We start from the raw sequence: 20076 nt of genomic DNA, 5'->3' as shown, positions 1-20076 counted from the left end.
TTGAACCAAACCATAAATAGCAAGTATGACTGAAGGATTCTAAAATTCACTAGAAACAAGAGATCCACCATACTCTCCCACATCTTCCATCTCCCACATTCCTGACTCACTTTCCCCCTCCCTCTCTTTCACTAACCTTCCCATACTCCCAAATCTCTCTGTTCACCTCTCACATTTCTTTCTCCTTTTATGCCTCCTCTGCTCATCCTTTCTTTATCTTCTCCTTTTTCCCCTTCTTTTTTTCTTTGTGTTCTGCCCTATTTTTCACGCGGATTCTGTTTTCTGGAATTTGCCCGCCCCTCCTCTCCCTCCTCCTTGTTCCATTCCCCTGACATCTCTTATTTCATTTTCATCCTTTGTAGTTTCTATCTTTTTCCCTCTCCTGTTTGTTTTTCTCTCCTGGCCCATTCTTTTTATTCCCTTCCCCCCTTTTCTGCCTTGGCTCTTATCTTTTCTCCGCTTGTTTCTTTCTCTTTTGATCACTTTTCCCCCTTTGTTCAGGGCCTCTGCTCTTTCTCTCCTGTGAAAACCCTCTATGATTTTGAGTGGGAGCAGCCAGGGAACCCAGATTCCCAGAATTTCAAAGGGTGCTAACAACCCTGCACTGAACCCTTCTCCCTGCAAGCACAATGGTGCCCCTGCCTCAACCCACTTTGGAGTCAAACAGAGTGCAGGAATTTTCTTGGGGGATGGGGAAGACCATGGAGTATACAGGGAAACACCGCTCCACATCAGAGAGCAAAGACTGTCCTAGGAATTACTGCCATCCACAGAGAAGCAGAGGCTAACCCGTGGGGGTGAGGCTCTCCACTCACCAAAGCCTTCAAAAAAATTCTCCAAGAGAGGAAGTGTCATCACGTGAAGACCCTATCCCAGCTCCAAAAAGAAGACCTTGACTCCAAAAGAAGCCTCTGATATCGGGGTGGTTCTATTTTCCCCACTTTCCTGCAGATGGCAACCCTGCCTGGTACCTGGCAGGTAACCTGATGTTACTGCAAACATGGATCCCAGGGTCACCATTGCTGGGACCTGGACCATGCCCACCACTCCAAACCCAGAATCCTCAACTTGGGAGCAATTCAAACGTAGCAGCTACCGCCTCCTAGATCAGCAGGACCCTGGCACAACTGTGGTGTCTAAAAATGGTGAGGTAGCCCCACACCTCCACCCCCAGTGAGAACCCCCTGATCACAGCCAAGTAAGCCTACATGAGCACTTTTTTGAAAATGGGAAAGTAGCATGGGCTAGTGGGTAGAGTGTGGTCCTGGGAGTCAGATGATCATGAAGCAGCGTGGCTCAGGGGAAAGAGCACGGGCTTTGGAGTCAGCGGTCATGGGTTCAAATTCTGCCTCCACCAACTGTCAGCTGTGTGACTTTGGGCAAGTCACTTAACTTCTTTGGGCCTCAGTTACCTCATCTGTAAAATAGGGATTAAGATTGTGAGCCCCCCGTTGGACAACCTGATCACCTTGTAACCTCCCCAGCACTTAGAACAGTGCTTTGCACACAGGAAGTGCTTAATAAATGTCATCATTATTATTATTCTTTCTCCTTCACTTTCCTCCACCACACTTCACACACAACAGCCCAGTGAGGTGAGATTGCTGAATCACTGGCTGAGGACTGCACGATGAAGAAGCAATGCTTGAGAACCTCTTAGCTCCATGGAAACTGGAGGGTTCTTGAGATTTTTTTGTTTGTTTCTTGTTTTCTACTTTCTTTGTATTCCTAGGCAGTTGGTTAGGGTGGGTAGTTGGAATGGACTGTGAGTACCCATTGTGAAAACACTCCCATAGAGACACAGTTGTTGCCTGAGGACTCGCATTTAGGTGGCCAGCAGTGACCGCAAGACAAACATGGTGTCACATGCATTACGAGGAGAAACACTATGACATTGAATGGATGCTATTTGTGGCCGTTGTCCCAATCCTGACAGAACCTAGATCGATTTTCCGGGGTACTCTGACTTCCCTCCAATTTCTCCAGGGCCACTCATTCCATTTTCAGGTCACTACAAGTAGCATGAGAAGCAGCACGGTCTAGTGGATAGAGCATGGGCCTTGGAGTCAGAAGTACATGGGCTAATCCCAGCTCCACTGCTTGCCTGCTATGTGCCTTTGGGCAAATCACTACACTTCTCTGTGCCTCAGTTACCTCATCCATAAAAGGAGGCTTAAGATGGAGATGGGACTTCATTTCTTCCTCCCTGCCCACCACGCCAAATCAGAAATCCCTGACTTGGGGGCAATTCAACAGTGGTAGCTACTGCCTCTTAGCTCAGCAGGACCCGAGCCCGTTTTGGGCAGGGATTGTCTCTATTTGTTGCTGAATTGTAGTTCCTAAGTGCTTAGTACAGTGCTCTGCACACAGTAAGCACTCAAAAAATACAACTAAATGAATTGAATGAATGAATGAATGAATGAACTGTGGTGTCTAAAAAGGGTGAGATAGCCCCACACTTCCACCCCCAGTCTCTCCCCACGCCAGTCCATACTTCCCTCCGCTGACCAGATCATTTTTCTAAAAAAACACTCAGTCCACATCTCTCCACTCTGCAAATGGTTGCCCATCCACCTCTGCATCAAACAGAAACTCCTTACCATTGGCTTCAAAGCACTCAGTCACCTTGCCCCCTCCTAACTTACCTTTCTGATTTCTTACTACAACCCAGCATGTTCACTTCGCTCTTCTAATTCCAACCTACTCACTGTACCTTGATTTCGTCTAGCTTGCCGTTGGCCTCTCGCCCACATCCTGCCTCAGGCCTGGAACACCCTCCCACTTCATGTCCAACAGACCACACTCTCCCCACCTTCAAAGCCTTATTAAAACCACATCTCCTCCAAGAGGCCTTCCTCAACTAAGCTCTCATTTCCCTCACTACCTCTCCTTTCTGTGCCACACTTGCAATTAAATTTGCACCCTTTTATTCACCCTACCTTGAGCCCCATAGCACTTATGTACATATCCACAAGTTATTTTAATAATTGTCTCCCCCTCTAGACTGTAAGCTGCATGCAGTCTACCAAATCTATTATATTGTACTCTTTTAAGTGCTTGCACATAGTAAGCATTCAATAAATGTGACTGATTGATTGATTTCATATTGATTGATTTTAAAACAGGAAGGAGGAAGATTGTGCCAATCTGGCACAGGCATCAATGCACAAGAACCAATCAATCAAACAATCAATGGAATGTATTGAGCCATTAATATGTGCAGAGCACTGTACTAAGAATTTGGGAGAGTGACCAAGTGACCACATAAAGGTGACGTAACCCCAGATTGTTTTTCTTTTCAAAACCAAAGCTCCCGAAAGTTGTCATCTTCCAGCGCATTTAAATGTCACTGGGAAACAGAACCTAAAAAGAAATTTGCCTTGTAGCTATAGCAACAAGCGAGCCAATCAAATGGGGGAACCTGAGCTTCCCCCACAGAACTGGCAGTGGGTTTCCTTTCAGTTTTAAAATGCTGATTGCCAAAATGGAGGGGAGGAGGAGGGGAAAGGGTAAACCTGCTTCTTCATTTCCCTGAACGCCCAGTACACTGTTCAGCTAAGGTCACTCTGGAGTCCTAAAGCTGTTCAAGACCAGCTCCAGAGAGGAACTGGTCCCTCTCCTCATTTAAAGGACAATAGCTTGATTCATTGGAGTCATATTAATTATCCTAAGTAACTATTAAGCCCTGCAGGACACACCACAGGCACAAAGAGCAATGTCTCCTCTTCTATCAATGCTAGGCAACCTATCCTCCCCAAGACCAGCATTCTGCAATTTTCTAAAGCTCTGTTTAGGGTATTCTACTCCTTCTCCAAAATATTATTCAATAACCACTTTTTTATTATTCTAAAATTCAGAAAAAAATGCACAATTGATTTTTGTAGCTAATATCTACCTTACAATTATATTCAAATGGTTTCTTCAATCCGAGAATTATATACATCTTCATTTTTCCAAAATGCTTATACATTACTCATTTTTCCCTTCTACATTCCTCATGAGGTAAGGAGAAGCAAGCATTATAGCTTTATTTCTATTTATTCTGACGACTTGACACCTGTCCACATGTTTTGTTTTGTTGTCTATCTCCCCCTTCTAGACTGTGAGCCCACTGTTGCGTAGGGACTGTCTCTATATGTTGCCAACTTGTACTTCCCAAGCACTTAGTACAGTGCTCTGCACACAGTAAGCGCTCAATAAATACGATTGAATGAATGAACCCTGGTTTACAGAGGTATGAACAGAAATTCAAAGAGATTATGTGATTTGCCTGAGGTCACTCGGAAGCTCAGAGGCAAAGCCAGGACTAAAAACAGGTGAGGCAGAGGAACAGGGCAAAGATAGGATCAGATAGGCACTGTGGAAGACCAAACACAGGGAAGAGGCCCAAGTAAAGGAAGCAGCATGGCTTAATGAATAGAACATGGGCCTGGGAGTCAGAAGGATCTGGGTTCTAATCCTGACTCTGCCACGCGCTGGCTGTGTGACCTTGGGCAAATCATTTCACTTTTCTGTGCCTCAGTTACCTCATATTTTAAATGGGGATAATAATAATAATTATTATTATTACTAAGAGTGTGAGCCCTATGTGGGACAGGAACTGTGTCCAACCTGATTAACTTGAATCATCCTCAGCACTTAGAAAAGTGGTTGGCACATAGTCAGTGCTTAACAAGTACCATAATCATTAGTTAGTAGTACTAGTTGTAGTAGTGAAAATCGTTGCAGGGCTTATAGGTCTCCCTGGGGGCCTCCGGCTGAAGATGCTTCTCACCATCTCGAGTCCTCGCCTCCTCTTTCGTCGGTTTGGGCTGGGCCGTTCCATCGTGGGGCGACAGCCTCCCTGACCCTGGCTTTCCAGACTCGTTGCTGATCCCGGAGCCGTTCTCACTCAGCGACCTGCTGGAGTAACCATAGCAACAGGGAAGGCCGTGAGTTTCTCCCGGAGAATCTCGTTTCAAGGTTATTTTGTCTGTACCGTGTGCATGGGTGGCGTGTTCTGATTTTCTACCGCCCAGATAAGAAGCAAAATCATAGACCACCGCAGACCAGCAGCAAAAGCAGATGGTTATCTCATGTTTTCTGAGCTGTGTGTTTTACCTGTGCTGAAAGGGATTTCAGCACGCTTCTCTGCCAGCCCCATTTATCCTCACTGATCGACAGCAGCATTGGAAAACCCAGCAAAAGACAGGATACCCCCAGCTCAGCTGGTATTTCAGGGACAATATTTCTTTATTTACCCCATTTTGGAGAAACAGCTTGTAAAGGGATGCTATGCCACTCCCATTCTGAATCCTTTTGTCACCTTCAACTAAGATTTCCTCAATCTGCCCTTAAGATGCATCTTCTATCAGAACTGCTATCTGATAAGCTCCCTATGGGCAAGGACTATGTTTAACCAGCTCTGTTGTACTGTACTATTCCCAAGTGCTGAGCACAGTTCTCTGCACACAGTAAGCACACAATATTAACTGATTGACTGATGAGTCACGATTCATTTTTTAGAAACTACCTCTTTGAAGAGCTTCCCACCTCTCATTCTTCTCCGTTTTCCCTTTCTTTCTCAACCTTCTATCCACCTGCCAACAACAAGGCCTGAAATTAAAAGTTAGATTCAACAGGCCCCCAAGGCTCTCCCGCTGAATCAGAATCTTCAGCATTGGAAAACCCGGCAAAAGATAGGATACTCCCGGCTCAGCTGGTATTTCAGGGACAATATTTCTTTATTTCCCCCATTTTGGAGGAATGGAGGAGAAGCAGCGTGGCTCAGTGGAAAGAGCCCAGGCTTTGGAGTCAGAGGTCATGGGTTCAAATCCCGGCTCCACCAATTGTCAGCTGTGTGACTTTGGGCAAGTCACTTCACTTCTCTGGGCCTCAGTTACCTCATCTGTAAAATGGGGATTAAGACTGTGAGCCCCCCGTGGGACAACCTGATCACCTTGTAGCCTCCCCAGTGCTTAGAACAGTGCCTGGCATATAGTAAGCACTTAATAAATGCCATCATTACAAGCCCACAACCTTGGTATCATCCTCAACTCTGCTCTCTCGTTCACCACTCACATCCAATCCGTCACCAAAACCTGCCGGTCTCACCTCCGCAACATTGCCAAGATCTGCCCTTTCCTCTCCATCCAAACCGCTACCCTGCTCGTTCAATCTCTCATCCTATCCCAACTGGATTACTGCATCAGCCTCCTCTCCGATCTCCCATCCTCCTGTCTCTCCCCACTTCAATCCATACTTCACGCCGCTGCCCGGATCATCTTTGTGCAGAAATGCTCTGGGCATGTTACTCCCCTCCTCAAAAATCTCGAGTGGCTACCAATCAACCTATGCATCAGGCAAAAACTCCTCACCCTCGGCTTCAGGGCTCTCCATCACCTCGCCCCCTCCTACTTCACCTCCCTTCTCTCCTTCTCCAGCCCAGCCTGCACCCTCCGTTCCTCTGCCGCTAATCTCCTCACTGTGCCTCGTTCTCGCCTGTCCCGCTGTCGACCCCCCGGCCCACGTCATCCCCCTGGCCTGGAATGCCCTCCCTCTGCACATCTGTCAAGCTAGTTCTCTTCCTCCCTTCAAAGCCCTACTGAGAGCTCACCTCCTCCAAGAGGCCTTCCCAGACTGAGCCCCCTGCTTCCTCTCCCCCTCCTCCCCCTCCCCCCCCCCCCACCTTACCTCATTCCCCTCCCCACAGCACTGGTACATATTTATACGTTTGTACGCATTTATTACTCTATTTATTTTACTTGTACATATTTATTCTATTTATTTTATTTTGTTAATATGTTTTGTTTTGTTGTCTGTCTCCCCCTTCTATACTGTGAGCCCGCTGCTGGGTAGGGACTGTTTCTATATGTTGCCAACTTGTACTTCCCAAGCGCTTAGTACAGTGCTCTATACACAGTAAGCGCTCAATATATATGATTGATTGAATGAATGAATGAATCTTACCCTCTTTAGTGCAGTGAGGAAATCTCCTCCAACAACTGTTCACAGTAACTGACTGTAAGCTCTTTGTGACCAGGGAAAGTGTCTACTAAATCTATTATATTGTATTCTCCCAAGCATTTGGTACAATTCTCTGCATTGTATTAGTGCTCATAAATACAATGGATTGATTGATTAACGGATGCTGTATATTCTAATCAGTTCTGTGTGGTAGTAGACAAAAAACAGATAGGGTCCTGGCCCAATCGGCCTTGATGGAAGAGAAATTGGGAAGAAGAATTTTGGAGCCACAATTATACTAAGAGGCTCCAATCAGTTCTGTGTGGTAGTAGACAAAAAACAGATAGGGTCCTGGCCCAATCGGCCTTGATGGAAGAGAAATTGGGAAGAAGAATTTTGGAGCCACAATTATACTAAGAGGCTCCATCTAGTACAGTGCTCTGTATTAATCTGATTGATCGATTTATCTTACTTCACTAGGAAATGATCCTGCTTCTCCACATATATACTGGACTCTCCCAAGTGTGCTGTACAGCGCTCTGCACATAGTAAGCATTCAATAAATATAATTGATTGATTAACTGAACCTGCCCAAAAGAAGGTAGTCTTGGTGAAAACATAGGACAATAAGGATGGTCAGTGACACATCAGCATTTTCCATCATGCCCATATCTAACAATATTAATAATAATTATGGTATTGGTTAAGCCTTTACTATTTGCCAGGCAGTGCTTGGGCTGGAGTATATACAAGATATTTGGGTTGGACACAGTCCCTTTCTCACATTGGGCTCACAGTCTTAATCCCAATTTTACAGATGAGGAAACTGAGGCCCAGAGAAATTAAGTGACTTGCCCAAAGGTCACACAACAGACAAGTGGTGGAGCTGGGAGTAGAACCCAGGTCCTTTCACTCCCAGGCCCATGCTCTTTCCACGAGGCCATGCTGCTTCCCTAGGCCACCAACTATAGGTGGCTTCAAATTAGTAATGTCCTTCTCAGTTCTCCCTAAATAGTACCACATAGATGGAAAATCTACTGAATCAAAGACTACCAAGGAGCAAGTGTCTTCCCAGCCCGACATCAGCCAATTTCAGAGGTATCCAGACTCCTTCAGGCCTGGCGTAATTTAGAAGATAATACTCAGGACCCTAGAGGCAGTAAAGACCAGAAAAAATGAATGCATCTCTCAAAGGGCCTGCCATACCCACATTCCCGGGAGAGAAACTGATGCTCACAAGGTCTTTGACATGCATTTAGAGAATGTACACAATTAAGGGGCTATTTTAACTTCTGAAATACCCCTCCAATCAATAATCTTGGTGATGGGAGAGAATCCTACCTTTAGTAGTTTGTTAGTGTCATGGTAGAGTGATATAACAATGTAGGAAATCTATAGGACGTATTCAGAGACAGTTTCTCATTCTAAACTGTGGTATGTTCTCTGAATTTCCTGATGAACATTTTCTGGTACTCTCCCAAGCATTTAGTACAGTGCTCTATGCACAGTAAGTGCTCAATAAATACAATTGATTGATTGATTGAGTTGATGGCAAGAGAGACAAGATTGAGATACAGTGAGTAATTTGGCATTAGAGGAGTGAAGTGCGTGGGCTGGGTTGTAGTGGGAGGTGAGTGAGGATAGTAAGGAGGGGGAGAGCTAACTGAATGTCTTAAAGCTGATGGTGAGAAGTTTCTGTTTGATGCAGGGATGAATAGGCAACCATTGGAGGTTTTTGAGGAGTGAGGAGAGATGAACTGAACAGTTTTTCAGAAAAATGATCTGGGCAGCAGAGTGAAGTATGGACTGGAGAGGGAATGGGAAGAGACAGGATGCAGGGAGTTCAGTAAGGGGGCTGATGCAGTATCTGAGGAGGGACATGATGAGTGATTGTACCAGAATGGGAACAGTTTAGATAGGAAGGAGCAAGTTCTAGAGACATTCTGAAAATACAACCCATGGGGTTTTAGCGGGCAAAGGAGGAAGTAGGGGCAAGGGAAGAGCTTGGGTTCATCTGGCCTCAGCAATGAGATGGTAAACTCTTGCCCCTGTGCCTGAAGAGCCTTCCCAGCCAGAGACTATACTGGATCTGGTCTGCCTATTTGAACTTTAAGACTACGGTTTCCAAATTCCTTGACTTTGCTCTGACCTGAACAAGAGAAGGAAGGGGGGTTTCTCCAAGTAAATTGCTCAGCTAATCTAGTATAAGTATAACACAGAATAATAAAAATTGTAGTATTTGTAAAGTCCTTACCATGTGCCAAGCACTTGTACTAGGCTTTGGGGTAGATGTGGGATAATCAGTTTTCACATGGGGCTCACAGTCTAAGTAGGAGGGAGAAGAGTTATTGAATCCCCATTCTGCAGATGAGGGAACTTGGGCACAGAGAAGTTAAGTGACTTGACCAAGGTCACACAGACTTGGTTTCTTCACTGAACTAGCCCAGCCACTATCTCCAAGCAGACTAGAGGGTAGACCCACCATACCCTTCAGCTGACCAACTGGAACACCCTCAAAAGCCCTTCTTCTCCTGCCTCCTGAGACGTGGTTACTACACATCAATGTTGAACTAAGATTTCGATAATTAATCAGACCTCCATGGGCAGCCCATGGGGATGTTGCATTTTGGCTAGTCTGTCTGGTTGTAACAGGTTTTCAGAAATGTTTGTTGGGGAGGATAGAAATGCCAGGGGGACTGTTGGAGAGACTCAGATGAAAGCCCCAATATTTTAAACAGCCAGAACTCAGGGAGGCTTGCTATTGATTGTCATAAAAATAAAGGAATTGGATCTATAAAAGAGTGTTGTTCATAAGAGTCCAAGAGGTCAAAGGGATTTGATTGTTTTATATACTTCTACTACATCTGGACATATGGTACACAGACAGCTGCTGCGTGATCTTTAAATGCCAAGTGGGAGATTGCCACCATGATGAGAGATAATATGCTTCCAGGAATTCAAAATCCCAGCATTTGTCCAGATGATGTTCTGTTTTGCATCAGAGAAGCTAAGAAGCACAGCATTTGTCACTTAAGCAGCTGTGCTGACAGCCCGCAGCAGAATCACTTGAAATTTCTCTGATTTCAAAGAGGATTTTTTTAGAGGTGAGTATGACTTGGCGGTTCCAGTAGAACTGCCCAGGCAGGTTGGAACATTAGGTTCCAACATTAGAACAAGCCTTACTGAGAGCTCACCTCCTCCAGGAAGCCTTCCCAGACTGAGCCCCCTCCTTCCTTCTCCCTCCTCCCCCTCCCCCTCCCCATCCCCCCCGCCCTACCTCCTTCCCCTCCCCACAGCACCTGTATATATGTTTGTACAGATTTATTACTCTTTTATTTTACTTGTACATATTTACTATTCTATTTATTTTATTTTGTACATATATGTTGTTTTGTTGTCTGTCCCCCTCCTAGACTGTGAGCCCGCTGTTGAGTAGGGACCGTCTCTATATGTTACCAACTTGTACTTCCCAAGCGCTTAGTACAATGCTCTGCACACAGTAAGTGCTCAATAAATACGATTGAATGAATGAATGATTTAGGTGAACTGTCAAAAAAGAGAAGGTGGGGTGGAGAGGAGGAGGAATTGCGGAACTTGTACTGGAGAAACTTTTTATGTTGTGAAGTGACAACAGCTGTAGCAAATGCCTGGGGCATGAGGACATGAGAATAAGAGTGCTGACATGCCATATCAATTCAATTTAAGCATTAGTCTTTGGGGTAACAGTTACTTCTGGCAGGTGTGGCTGTAGAGGAGGGAACACTGTCCACAAGAGACAGGCTGAGTTGACAAAAGCCTTTCACAAAGGTTTTTTTTTAAAAAAAAGTCCTGGAGATACGGTGATGCAAGCAACAGGAGCAGCATTTCTCATAGGAGATGGTCTTTGGAATATAACATTTATAAATTTCAATATCTTTCATTTTCCACAACATGAGATTTCATGGAGATGTTTCATCTCTTTATTTTTCCTCCTATTATGCTTACTGCCTTTTCTTTTCCCTCCTGTTATGCCAAGATTTTTTTAATCAATGTTGCACAATTTCACTCACTTCTCCCCTCCCTGTGCTTTTGTTTTGTATCATTGCTGTTTGGCTGATGGCTACGGACACCTACCTGCCTATGCCGCCAGACAAACACATACACACCTTTCCCTCAGAGGTAGGGTGCTTTTGATGGCCTTCCCACACTGGTCCTGCCAGCATTGTTGCTACACTTGTCATACACAAGGCATGGCTGTGCCACTGTGGCTAATTCATTTCACTCTCTGTTGTCCACTGGGGCTTTCATTGCTCTTCATATTTCGCTTTGTTTTTAAACTACATCTAGTACTAATGTTAATCAAGAAAAATGCTACTTTCTAAATCTCTTGAAAGAACTAGCACCCTTGGTCAGGTGGCAGGTTTCTTAGTAGTGCCCTACCCTAAAAGTCCTCAGAATCAGCAGCCACCTGCCTGGGTGTCTTAAGGTTTCTCTGCTTAAGAATGGCCTGATTCTCATCATATGATTGTAGGGGAGATTTTCCTTCTATAAAATAGAATAAGACTCCCCCATTAGACCATTAGCTCATTGTGGGTGGGGAATGTGTTTACCAGCTCTTAGTACAAGTGCTTAGTACAGAGCTCTGCATACAGTAAGCACTCAATAAACATGATTGCTTGACTGATTGATAAGATTGAGAGGCTTATTGGAAAGCCAATTTCTAGGAGTAGCTTTATCAATTGAACTTTATCCTGATTGCCCAGAAGAATCCCCTAACCATTGGCTTTAAGACATTCCTTGGTCTTCCTGAATTTCTCCTTCTCTTACTTCTCTTTCCGACCACCAATTCCCAATGGGTCCCCGGGACATACCTCTTTCGGGTTTCTGTGGACTTGACCGTCTTAATGGTGCTTCCATCTGGGGGGGCATCTCTTTCCTGAGAGGCAGGAGCATCCCGAACTGGTAAGGGTAAGATAACCGTCTCCTGGGTCACGGGTATGACCTCATCTTCAGCCCCCTGCTGTCCCAAATGCTGCTTAGCATAATCAAAGCCTTGAACAGGCTGTGGAGAGGAAAGATACAGGGCAAAGGGAATTTCTAAGAGTCCTGGTTAAATGTTCATTAATTAAATGTTCGAGTGTCACCTTTGCACTTTGTAACCTTTATTCACCGCACCTCAGCTCCACAGCACTTCTGTACATATCCATAATTTATTTATTTATATTAATGTCTGTCTCCCCCTCTAGACTGTAAACTCCTTGTGGGTAGCGAATGGATCTAGTATATTGTCTTCTCCTAAGCTCTTAATACAGTGGTCTGCACACAGTAAGTGCTCAATTAATACCACTGATGGATGGCTTGATTAATATAATGTCTGCCCGCCCTCTAAAACTCAACATATCCAAGACTGAGCTCCTTATCTTCCCTCCCAAACCCTGTCCTCTCCCTGACTTTCCCATCACTGTAGATGGCACTACCATCCTTCCCGTCTCACAAGCCCGCAACCTTGGTGTCATCCTTGACTCCACTCTCTCGTTCACCCCACACATCCAATCCATCACCAAAACCTGCCGGTCTCACCTCCACAACATCGCCAGGATCCGCCCTTTCCTCTCCATCCAAACTGCTACCTTGCTGGTTCAATCTCTCAATCCTATCCCGACTGGATGACTGCATCAGCCTCCTTTCTGATCTTCCATCCTCTTGTCTCTCCCCACTTCCGTCTATACTTCACTCTGCTGCCCGGATTATCTTTGTACAGAACTGCTCTGGGCATGTCACTCCCCTCCTCAAAAATGTCCAGTGGTTGCCTGTCAACCTACGAATCAAGCAAAATCTCCTCACTCTCGGCTTCAAGGCTCTCCATCACCTCGCCCTCTCCTACCTCACCTCACTTCTCTCCTTCTACAGCCCAGCCCGCACACTCCACTCCTCTGCCACTAACCTCCTCATTGTGCCTCATTCTCGCCTGTCCCGCCATTGACCCCTAGCCCACGTCCTTCCTCTGGCCTGGAATGCCCTCCCTCCGCACATCCGCCAAGCTAGCTCTCTTCCTCCCTTCAAAGCCCTACTGAGAGCTCACCTCCTCCAGAAGGCCTTCCCAGACTGAGCCCCCCTTTTTCCTCTCCTCCTTCTCCTACTCCCCTCCCCATCGCCCCCCATCTCTCTGCCTCACCCCCTTCCCCTCCCCACAGCACTTGCATATATTTGTACATACTTACTACTCTATTTTATTAATGATGTGCATATAGCTACAATTCCATTTATTCTGATGGTATTGACATCTGTCTACTTGTTTTGTTTTGTTGTCTGTCTCCCCCTTCTAGACTGTGAGCCCGTTGTTGGGTAGGGACCATCTCTATAAGTTGCCGGCTTGTGCTCCCCAAGCACTTAGTACAGTTCTCAGCACATAAGAAGCACTCAATAAATATGATTGAATGAACAAATGAATTAATATAGGCAAGGGAAGGGAGAGATGATACCCATTGTTGGTACACAAAGTGGGAGAATCAATAAAGTTAAATTAAGGTAGAACGAATACTTGATAAATCCAGCAGCTCCTATAAAACCCACTCTAGGTCCTGTGTGAGTGGAGTAAGAGGAAACAGAAATCTCACCAGAAAGAGTGGAAAACCTTGGGCCATGAGTAATCATCTAGAAAGCACAGTGATACAGAACTAGGGGTTGCTGAAGAGCTGAGTGTTTTCTTTCTTATTTATGGTATTTTTTACACACTTACAATGTGTCAAACACTGTTCCAAGCACTGGAGTAAACAAAGCTAATTAGTTTGGACACCATCCCTGTTCCACATGGGGCTCACAGTCTAAGAAGAAGGGATAACAGAAGAACTGAGGCACAGAGAAGTTGTGACTAGCCCAAGGTCACACAGCAGGCAACTGACCGAGCTGGCATTAGAACCCAGGTCTTCTGATGCCTAGGCCCATGGTCCCTCCACTAGGCCATGCTGCTTCTCTTCCTGTCATTTATGATACCAGTGGACTCTGAAAACTAGTCTAAACTTGCAACTTACCTGCAAGGCACATAATCTAGAAGCTCTGACCCATAGACCATGGTGATATAGCAAACTTGCCAACCCCCTCTACACACACACAGAGCCACTGACACACTCTCTTGCTCTCCCTATATATATGGATGACTGCATCAGCCTCCTTTCTGATCTCCCATCCCCTTGTCTCTCCCCTCTTCAGTCTATACTTCACTCTGCTGCCTGGATTATCTTTGTACAGAAATGCTCTGGGCATGTCACTCCCCTCTTCAAAAATCTCCAGTGGCTGCCTGTCAACCTACGCAACAAGAAAAAACTCCTCACTCTCGGCTTCAAGGCTCTCCATCACTTCACCCTCTTCTATCTCACCTCCCTTCTCTCCTTCTACAGCTCAGCCTACACACACACACACATTCATTCAATTGTATTTATTGAGCGTTACTGTGTGCACAGCACTGTACTAAACACTTGGGAAGTACAAGTTGGCGACATATAAAGACGGTCCCTACCCAACAACAGGCTCACAGTCTAGAAGGGGGAGACAGACAACAAAACAAAACATGTGGACAGCTGTCAAGTCATCAGAATAAATAGAACTGAAGCTAAATGCACATCATTAACAAAATAAATAGAAGAGTAAATATGTATAAGTAAAATAAATAGAGTAATAAATCTGTACATACATATATACAGGTGCTATGGGGAGGGGAAGGAGGTAGGGTGGGGGAGATGGGGAGGAGGAGAGGAAAAAGGGGGCTCAGTCTGGGAAGGCCTCTTGGAGGAGGTGAGCTCTCTGTAGGGTTTTGAAGAGAGGAAGAGAGCTAGCTTGGCAGATGTCTGGAGGGAGGGCATTCCAGGCCGGGGGAGGACGTGGGCCGGGGGTCGACAGCGGGACAGGCGAGAATGAGGCACAGTGAGGAGGTTAGTGGCAGAGGAGTGGAGGGTGTGGGCTGGGCTGTAGAAGGAGAGAAGGGAGGTGAGGTAGGAGGGGGCAAGGTGATGGAGAGCCTTGAAGCCGAGAGTGAGGAGCTTTTGCTTGATGCGCAGGCTGACAGGCAGCCACTGGAGATTTTTGAAGAAGGAAGTAACATGCCCAGAGCGTTTTTGCACAAAGATGATCCGGGCACAAAGATGATCCGGGCAGCAGCATGAAGTCTAGACTGAAGTGGGGAAAGCCAGGAGGATGGGAGATCAGAGAGGAGGCTGATGCAGTAATCCGGTTGGGATAAAATGAGAGATTGAACCAGCAAGGTAGCGGTTTGGATGGAGAGGAAAGGGAGGATCTTGACGATGTTGCGGAGGTGAGAACGGCAGGTTTTGGTGATGGATTGGATGTGAGGGGTGAACAAGACGAAAACTAGGGCCCTTTAGCTTATCCACAAATTCAACAGAGAATGCAAGTATCTAGGCCAGCAGCTGCAGGAAGTCCAGAAATCTTCCAAGCAGGGGAGTTACTCTTCCCAGATCAAGCTCTGCCCCATGTCCTTCTCAAGATCTTCCCAGGTCTTGCCAGGGGTGTCTGGAGTATGGGCTTGAGGACAGTGAGAGAGGCCCAGTTGAGCAAGAATGTAAAGGGCAAACGTTAAAAGACAAGCACTTAGCACAGTGCTTTGCACACAGTAAGTGTTCAGTAAATACAATTGAATGAACAATACAATTGAATGACTTCTCTGGGGCTACAACAATATTTTAACTTAAAAATTTCCTGAGAGGAAATAAGCCTAGGTCCAAGCCCCCATCTAATCATATATTCCAAGACACATGGAGCCTTCCAAATTTCACCCCAATGTTAGCCTAACATTAGGAGAGAATCTTTTCCAGGGGCTTTTGTTTTGATATGTTTTTTGCTAAAAAGGGAAGGTTGGCAAAGAGATTCATTGCTCTGCAAAGCTAATATAGGGATAAAGAGAAGGAAGCTGACAATAGGGGAGGGGCTGAGAAGCATTCAAGCAGGAACAGAAACGATTTTCAAGTGCTACCCATCGTTTCTGTAATCACAGCACAGCTAAGAAGAAAAGTAACTGTGTCGAACATGGTACCTTCGCTCTGAGGAGGGGTAGAGATGTTCGGGCCTATTAGATCACAGGAGACTGGCCACCACTTCCAGGAAGGACCTGATCATCTGCTTTGCTAGTAGCTGGTGCACTGATTAGCCAGCCTCAGGGACAGAAGAACGCGGGCCTCCCATCCCATGACTGGTAGTCTCAGTCCATCACCACCCTCCCAGGGTAAGAAGTGAGGTTGAGAGCGAACATTCTCCTTCAGCCTCTCTCAGGCTTTGAATGCCTCTCACACAGGAAGGCGGGCTCTGGCCAGGGATGCAATCTGCTGCCCTTTTGGAAAGACTGCAGTGCCCCTTTCAAGTAGTAGCAGTGGAACTGCAGTAATAAACAGGCAGCTCTCCACAGCTAGTGCCCTTAGTAAGGAGGCTTCTGAAATCAAAGGGCTTAAAGCAATCTCACTGGATCAACAGGGATGAGGAAGGGGTCTGCTTAATCATTTGCCTTGTTTGAAACATCAGAAAAGCATATAGAGTATCCAAGACATCGTCTGCTCACTGCCCAAAAGAGAGGGTTATATGAAAAACTGAAAAATGAAGCCATTGTGTCTCCATCTTGAGCACAAATTGCTGTCCTGAGGCAGGTGGCAGCCATAGGCTTCTAGGCTTTTTAGAGAACCAATGGAGTCATTTTTCCAGTAATGACATGTCATGCAGGTATCACTAGCAATCTTGGTAGGATGGATTCACATTTAAAGGCTCAGTCACAAATATTTCCCAGGAGTTACTGTTCTGCCCGATCCAACTAAAGAACCAATAAAACTAAGATGAAAACAAAAGTTCCTTCTTGGAACTTCTTCATTTCTTTCCAGTTGGTTATTTCCAAATGAGTACTTCCTAACACCATCAAACCAGAACTTGAAAGTAAGCTCGCTGTGAGCAAGGAATCTGTCTACCAACTCTGCTATATTGTACTCACAAGCACTTAGTATAGTGCTCTGCAAACAGTAAGCGCTCTATAAATATGATGGATTGATTGATTGGAAGCACCACTCATATGTCTACTAGGTCTCTGCCCAAGCATTTAGTAGAGTGGTCTGCACACAGTAAGAACTCAACAAATACTATCAATTAGTTGTTTTTTCCCTTCTTAAAACATCTGTGCAGTAACAATTGGACCATCTTAAACATATGGACCAATGGAAATGCATTTCTGCTGAATTCTGGCAGGTAGTAGTAGTAGTACTAGTAGTAGTATTAATAGTAGCAGTAGTATTAATAATGAAATTTATTGACTACCTACTGAATGCAATGCCTTTTACTAAGCACTTGGGAAGTACAACATAAGCATAACAACATGAACGGGGATGGGTTACTGTTTGACTTCTCACTACTATTGGAGGTTGAAATGGAAAGAACTGAATATAAATGGTGACTGTTTCTCCATTAATTCATCTAATTCCTTTATAGGTTCAAAAAGCCTTAGGTCCTAGAACCAGAAACAGCTAGTATGAAAAGAGAGAAGGTTAGCACTCCTCTTGAGATGGACAGAAGAGGTCCTATTGGCCTATACAACACATATATGGTTAAGGCATTGCCAACTACTTCGTGGCATCTAACCAAGTTTTATTTTTTAGAAGTAGCGTGGCTCAGTGGAAAGAGCACAGACATTGGAGTCAGAGGTCATGGGTTTAAACTCCAGCTCTGCCACTTGTCAGCTGCGGGCCTTGGGCAATTCACTTAACTTCTCTGTGCCTAAGTTACCTCATCTGTAAAATGGGAATTAAGACTGTGATCCCCCTGTGGGACACCCTAATCACCTTGTAACCTCCCCAGAACTTAGAACAGTGCTTTGCACAAAGTAGGTGCATAATAAATGTCATCATTATTATTAGTAACAAGAATCCTAGACACTGGAGAGCAACTGGTAAATCTCCCTGATAAAGCCCTGCGTTAGTCCATTGGAAAGAACTCTGCTCTGTATTGATGTCCATACTTCACTCTGCTGCCCAGATCATTTTTCTACAAAAACATTCTGTTTCCCACTCCTCAACAACCTGTAGTGTTGCCCATCCACTTCCACATCAAACAGAAACTCCTTACAGTCGGCTTTAAAGCACTGTCACCTCTCCCCCTCCCACCTCACCTTGCTGCTCTCCTACTTCAACCCAGCCCACACACTTCAATCTTTGAATGTCAATCTACTCACTGTACCTCAATCTTGTCTATCTCACCACAGACCTCTTGCCTACATCCTGCCTCTGGCCTGGAACGCCCTCCCTCTTCTTATCCGACAGACAATTATTCTCTCCCCCTTCAAAGTCTTATTGAAGGCACATCTCCTTCAAGAGGCTTTCCCTGGCTAAACCCTCTTTACCTCTTCTCCCACTCCCATCTGCATCACCCTTGTACTTGGATTTACTCCCTTTATTCACCCTTCCCTTAGCCCTAGTGCACTTATGCTGGAGAAGCAGCGTGGCTCAATGGAAAGAGCCTGGGCTTTGGAGTCAGAGGTCATGGGTTCAAATCCCAGCTCCACCAATTGTCACCTGTGTGACTTTGGGCAAGTCACTTAACATCTCTGTGCATCAGTTACCTCATCTGTAAAATGGGGATTAAGACTGTGAGTCCGTTGTGGGACAACCTGATCACCTTGTAACCTCCCCAGCGCTTAGAACAGTGCTTTGCACATAGTAAGCTCTTAATAAATGCCATCATTATTATATTCATTCATTTTTTTTAATTTGTATTAACGTCTGTCTCCCCTTCTAGACTGTAGGCTCACTGTAGGCAGGGAAAGTGTCTACCAACTCTGTTATGATGTTGTATTGTATTCTCCCAGTCACCTGATACAGTGCCCTGCACACAGTAAGCACTCAATAAATATGATTGACTGAACAAATAGGGTAATGATGATATGCTTTTTCCACTGGAGGCTCCATTAAACCTCTTCTTTCCCCTGCTACCAGTGACCCTTCAGAAAGAAATCCAGTGCAGGTAGGGCAAGGGATGACTTGAAAATTTGGCTTCCAGTGGGTTCCTGATTCATTCCCTTCCCAGACAAGTGAAGCAAAGGCATTCAGGGACCCAAGCCAAAGGAGCTGATTTGATGGCTATTTGGCTGTTAAATCAGTAGTATTTATTGATCATCTCCTGTGGGCAAACACCATACAAAGCACTAACAGAAAAGTCATTGACCCTGCCCTTGAGATGTGTGGTATCAAACTGTCCAACTGAGGATGTGGAAATTTTTACTCTGCTGCATCTCCTTATATGAGAAATGGATAAGGAGAAGCAGTGTGACCTAGTGGAAAGAGGCCTGGAGTCAGAGGACCTGAGTTCTAATCCCAGCTGTGCCAAAGGCTTGCTTTGTGACCTTGGACAAGTCACAACTTTTCTGTGTCCTAATTTCCTCAACTTTAAAATGGAGATTCAATACTTGCTCCCCCTTCCCCTGAGATTATGAGCCCTGTGTGGGACAGGGACTGCATCTGACCTGATTAACTTGTATCTACTCCAGTGCTTAGAACAGTGCTTGGCACATAATAAGCACTAAACAAATGTAATAATTATACTAACCACCCCCATCACCAGAAGAGCCATCTCTTGGATTCCCTCCCCATATAAACAGCCTTGGTTGGACAGAGGATGGAGAAATAGTCTTCCAAGAAGGAAGAAACTTAAACTTTGAGGAAATCAAACCTCCTCATGAAAGCCTGATTTCATTTGTTCACTTACTTTGGCTCTCTGAGGCAAATTCACCATGGTGTCCGGCTTGAAGTCGTTTTTGTTCTTCCTGCAGAGCACAGCTGTGATGATGATGATGATCACCGTGACCACTGCGATGGGTGCCAAGATGGCAGCGATGATCCAGAGGTTGTTGGGAGGGTTCTTTACCACAGCTGTAGAGGATCCGGGCCGGAGAGAGAGACCCGGGGAAGGACACCGGCAACACAAGCCAAAGGAAAACATGCAATACCGATGGAGGTCAGGAAGGAAAAACAGGCTATGGTCCCCACTCATTCCCTGTCAGAAGATGGACACCAAAACTGGACAGTGCCCGAGGAGAGAATCTGTTAATTTTGATCATTTTAAACCTTTCCTTAACTAAGACCCGATCTGCATATAACTTCCTTTTGAAATGAT

The 20076-nt window shown here is 45.3% G+C and overlaps 1 protein-coding gene and 1 non-coding gene across 2 annotated transcripts in view; one reads left to right on the top strand and one right to left on the bottom strand.

Annotated features, from left to right (window-relative positions):
• Window positions 1-20076, bottom strand: part of KIAA1549L (KIAA1549 like) — a gene marked incomplete at its 5' end in the record, with an annotated part of 207429 nt that overhangs the window by 51660 nt on the left and 135693 nt on the right. Inside the window, 3 exons of the mRNA XM_038764237.1 lie at window positions 4775-4902; window positions 11796-11986; window positions 19669-19832. Of these exons, the coding sequence (XP_038620165.1) occupies window positions 4775-4902; window positions 11796-11986; window positions 19669-19832 (483 nt within the window). The remainder of the gene's footprint in view (window positions 1-4774; window positions 4903-11795; window positions 11987-19668; window positions 19833-20076) is intronic.
• LOC119944414 lies at window positions 17434-17561 on the top strand. Its single transcript, XR_005455895.1, has one exon. It is a non-coding gene; the product is annotated as a U6atac minor spliceosomal RNA (small nuclear RNA).

Source organism: Tachyglossus aculeatus, chromosome 22, assembly GCF_015852505.1.
Source record: "Tachyglossus aculeatus isolate mTacAcu1 chromosome 22, mTacAcu1.pri, whole genome shotgun sequence".
Taxonomy (NCBI): domain Eukaryota; kingdom Metazoa; phylum Chordata; class Mammalia; order Monotremata; family Tachyglossidae; genus Tachyglossus; species Tachyglossus aculeatus.
This window is presented reverse-complemented; position numbering and strand designations above follow the sequence as displayed.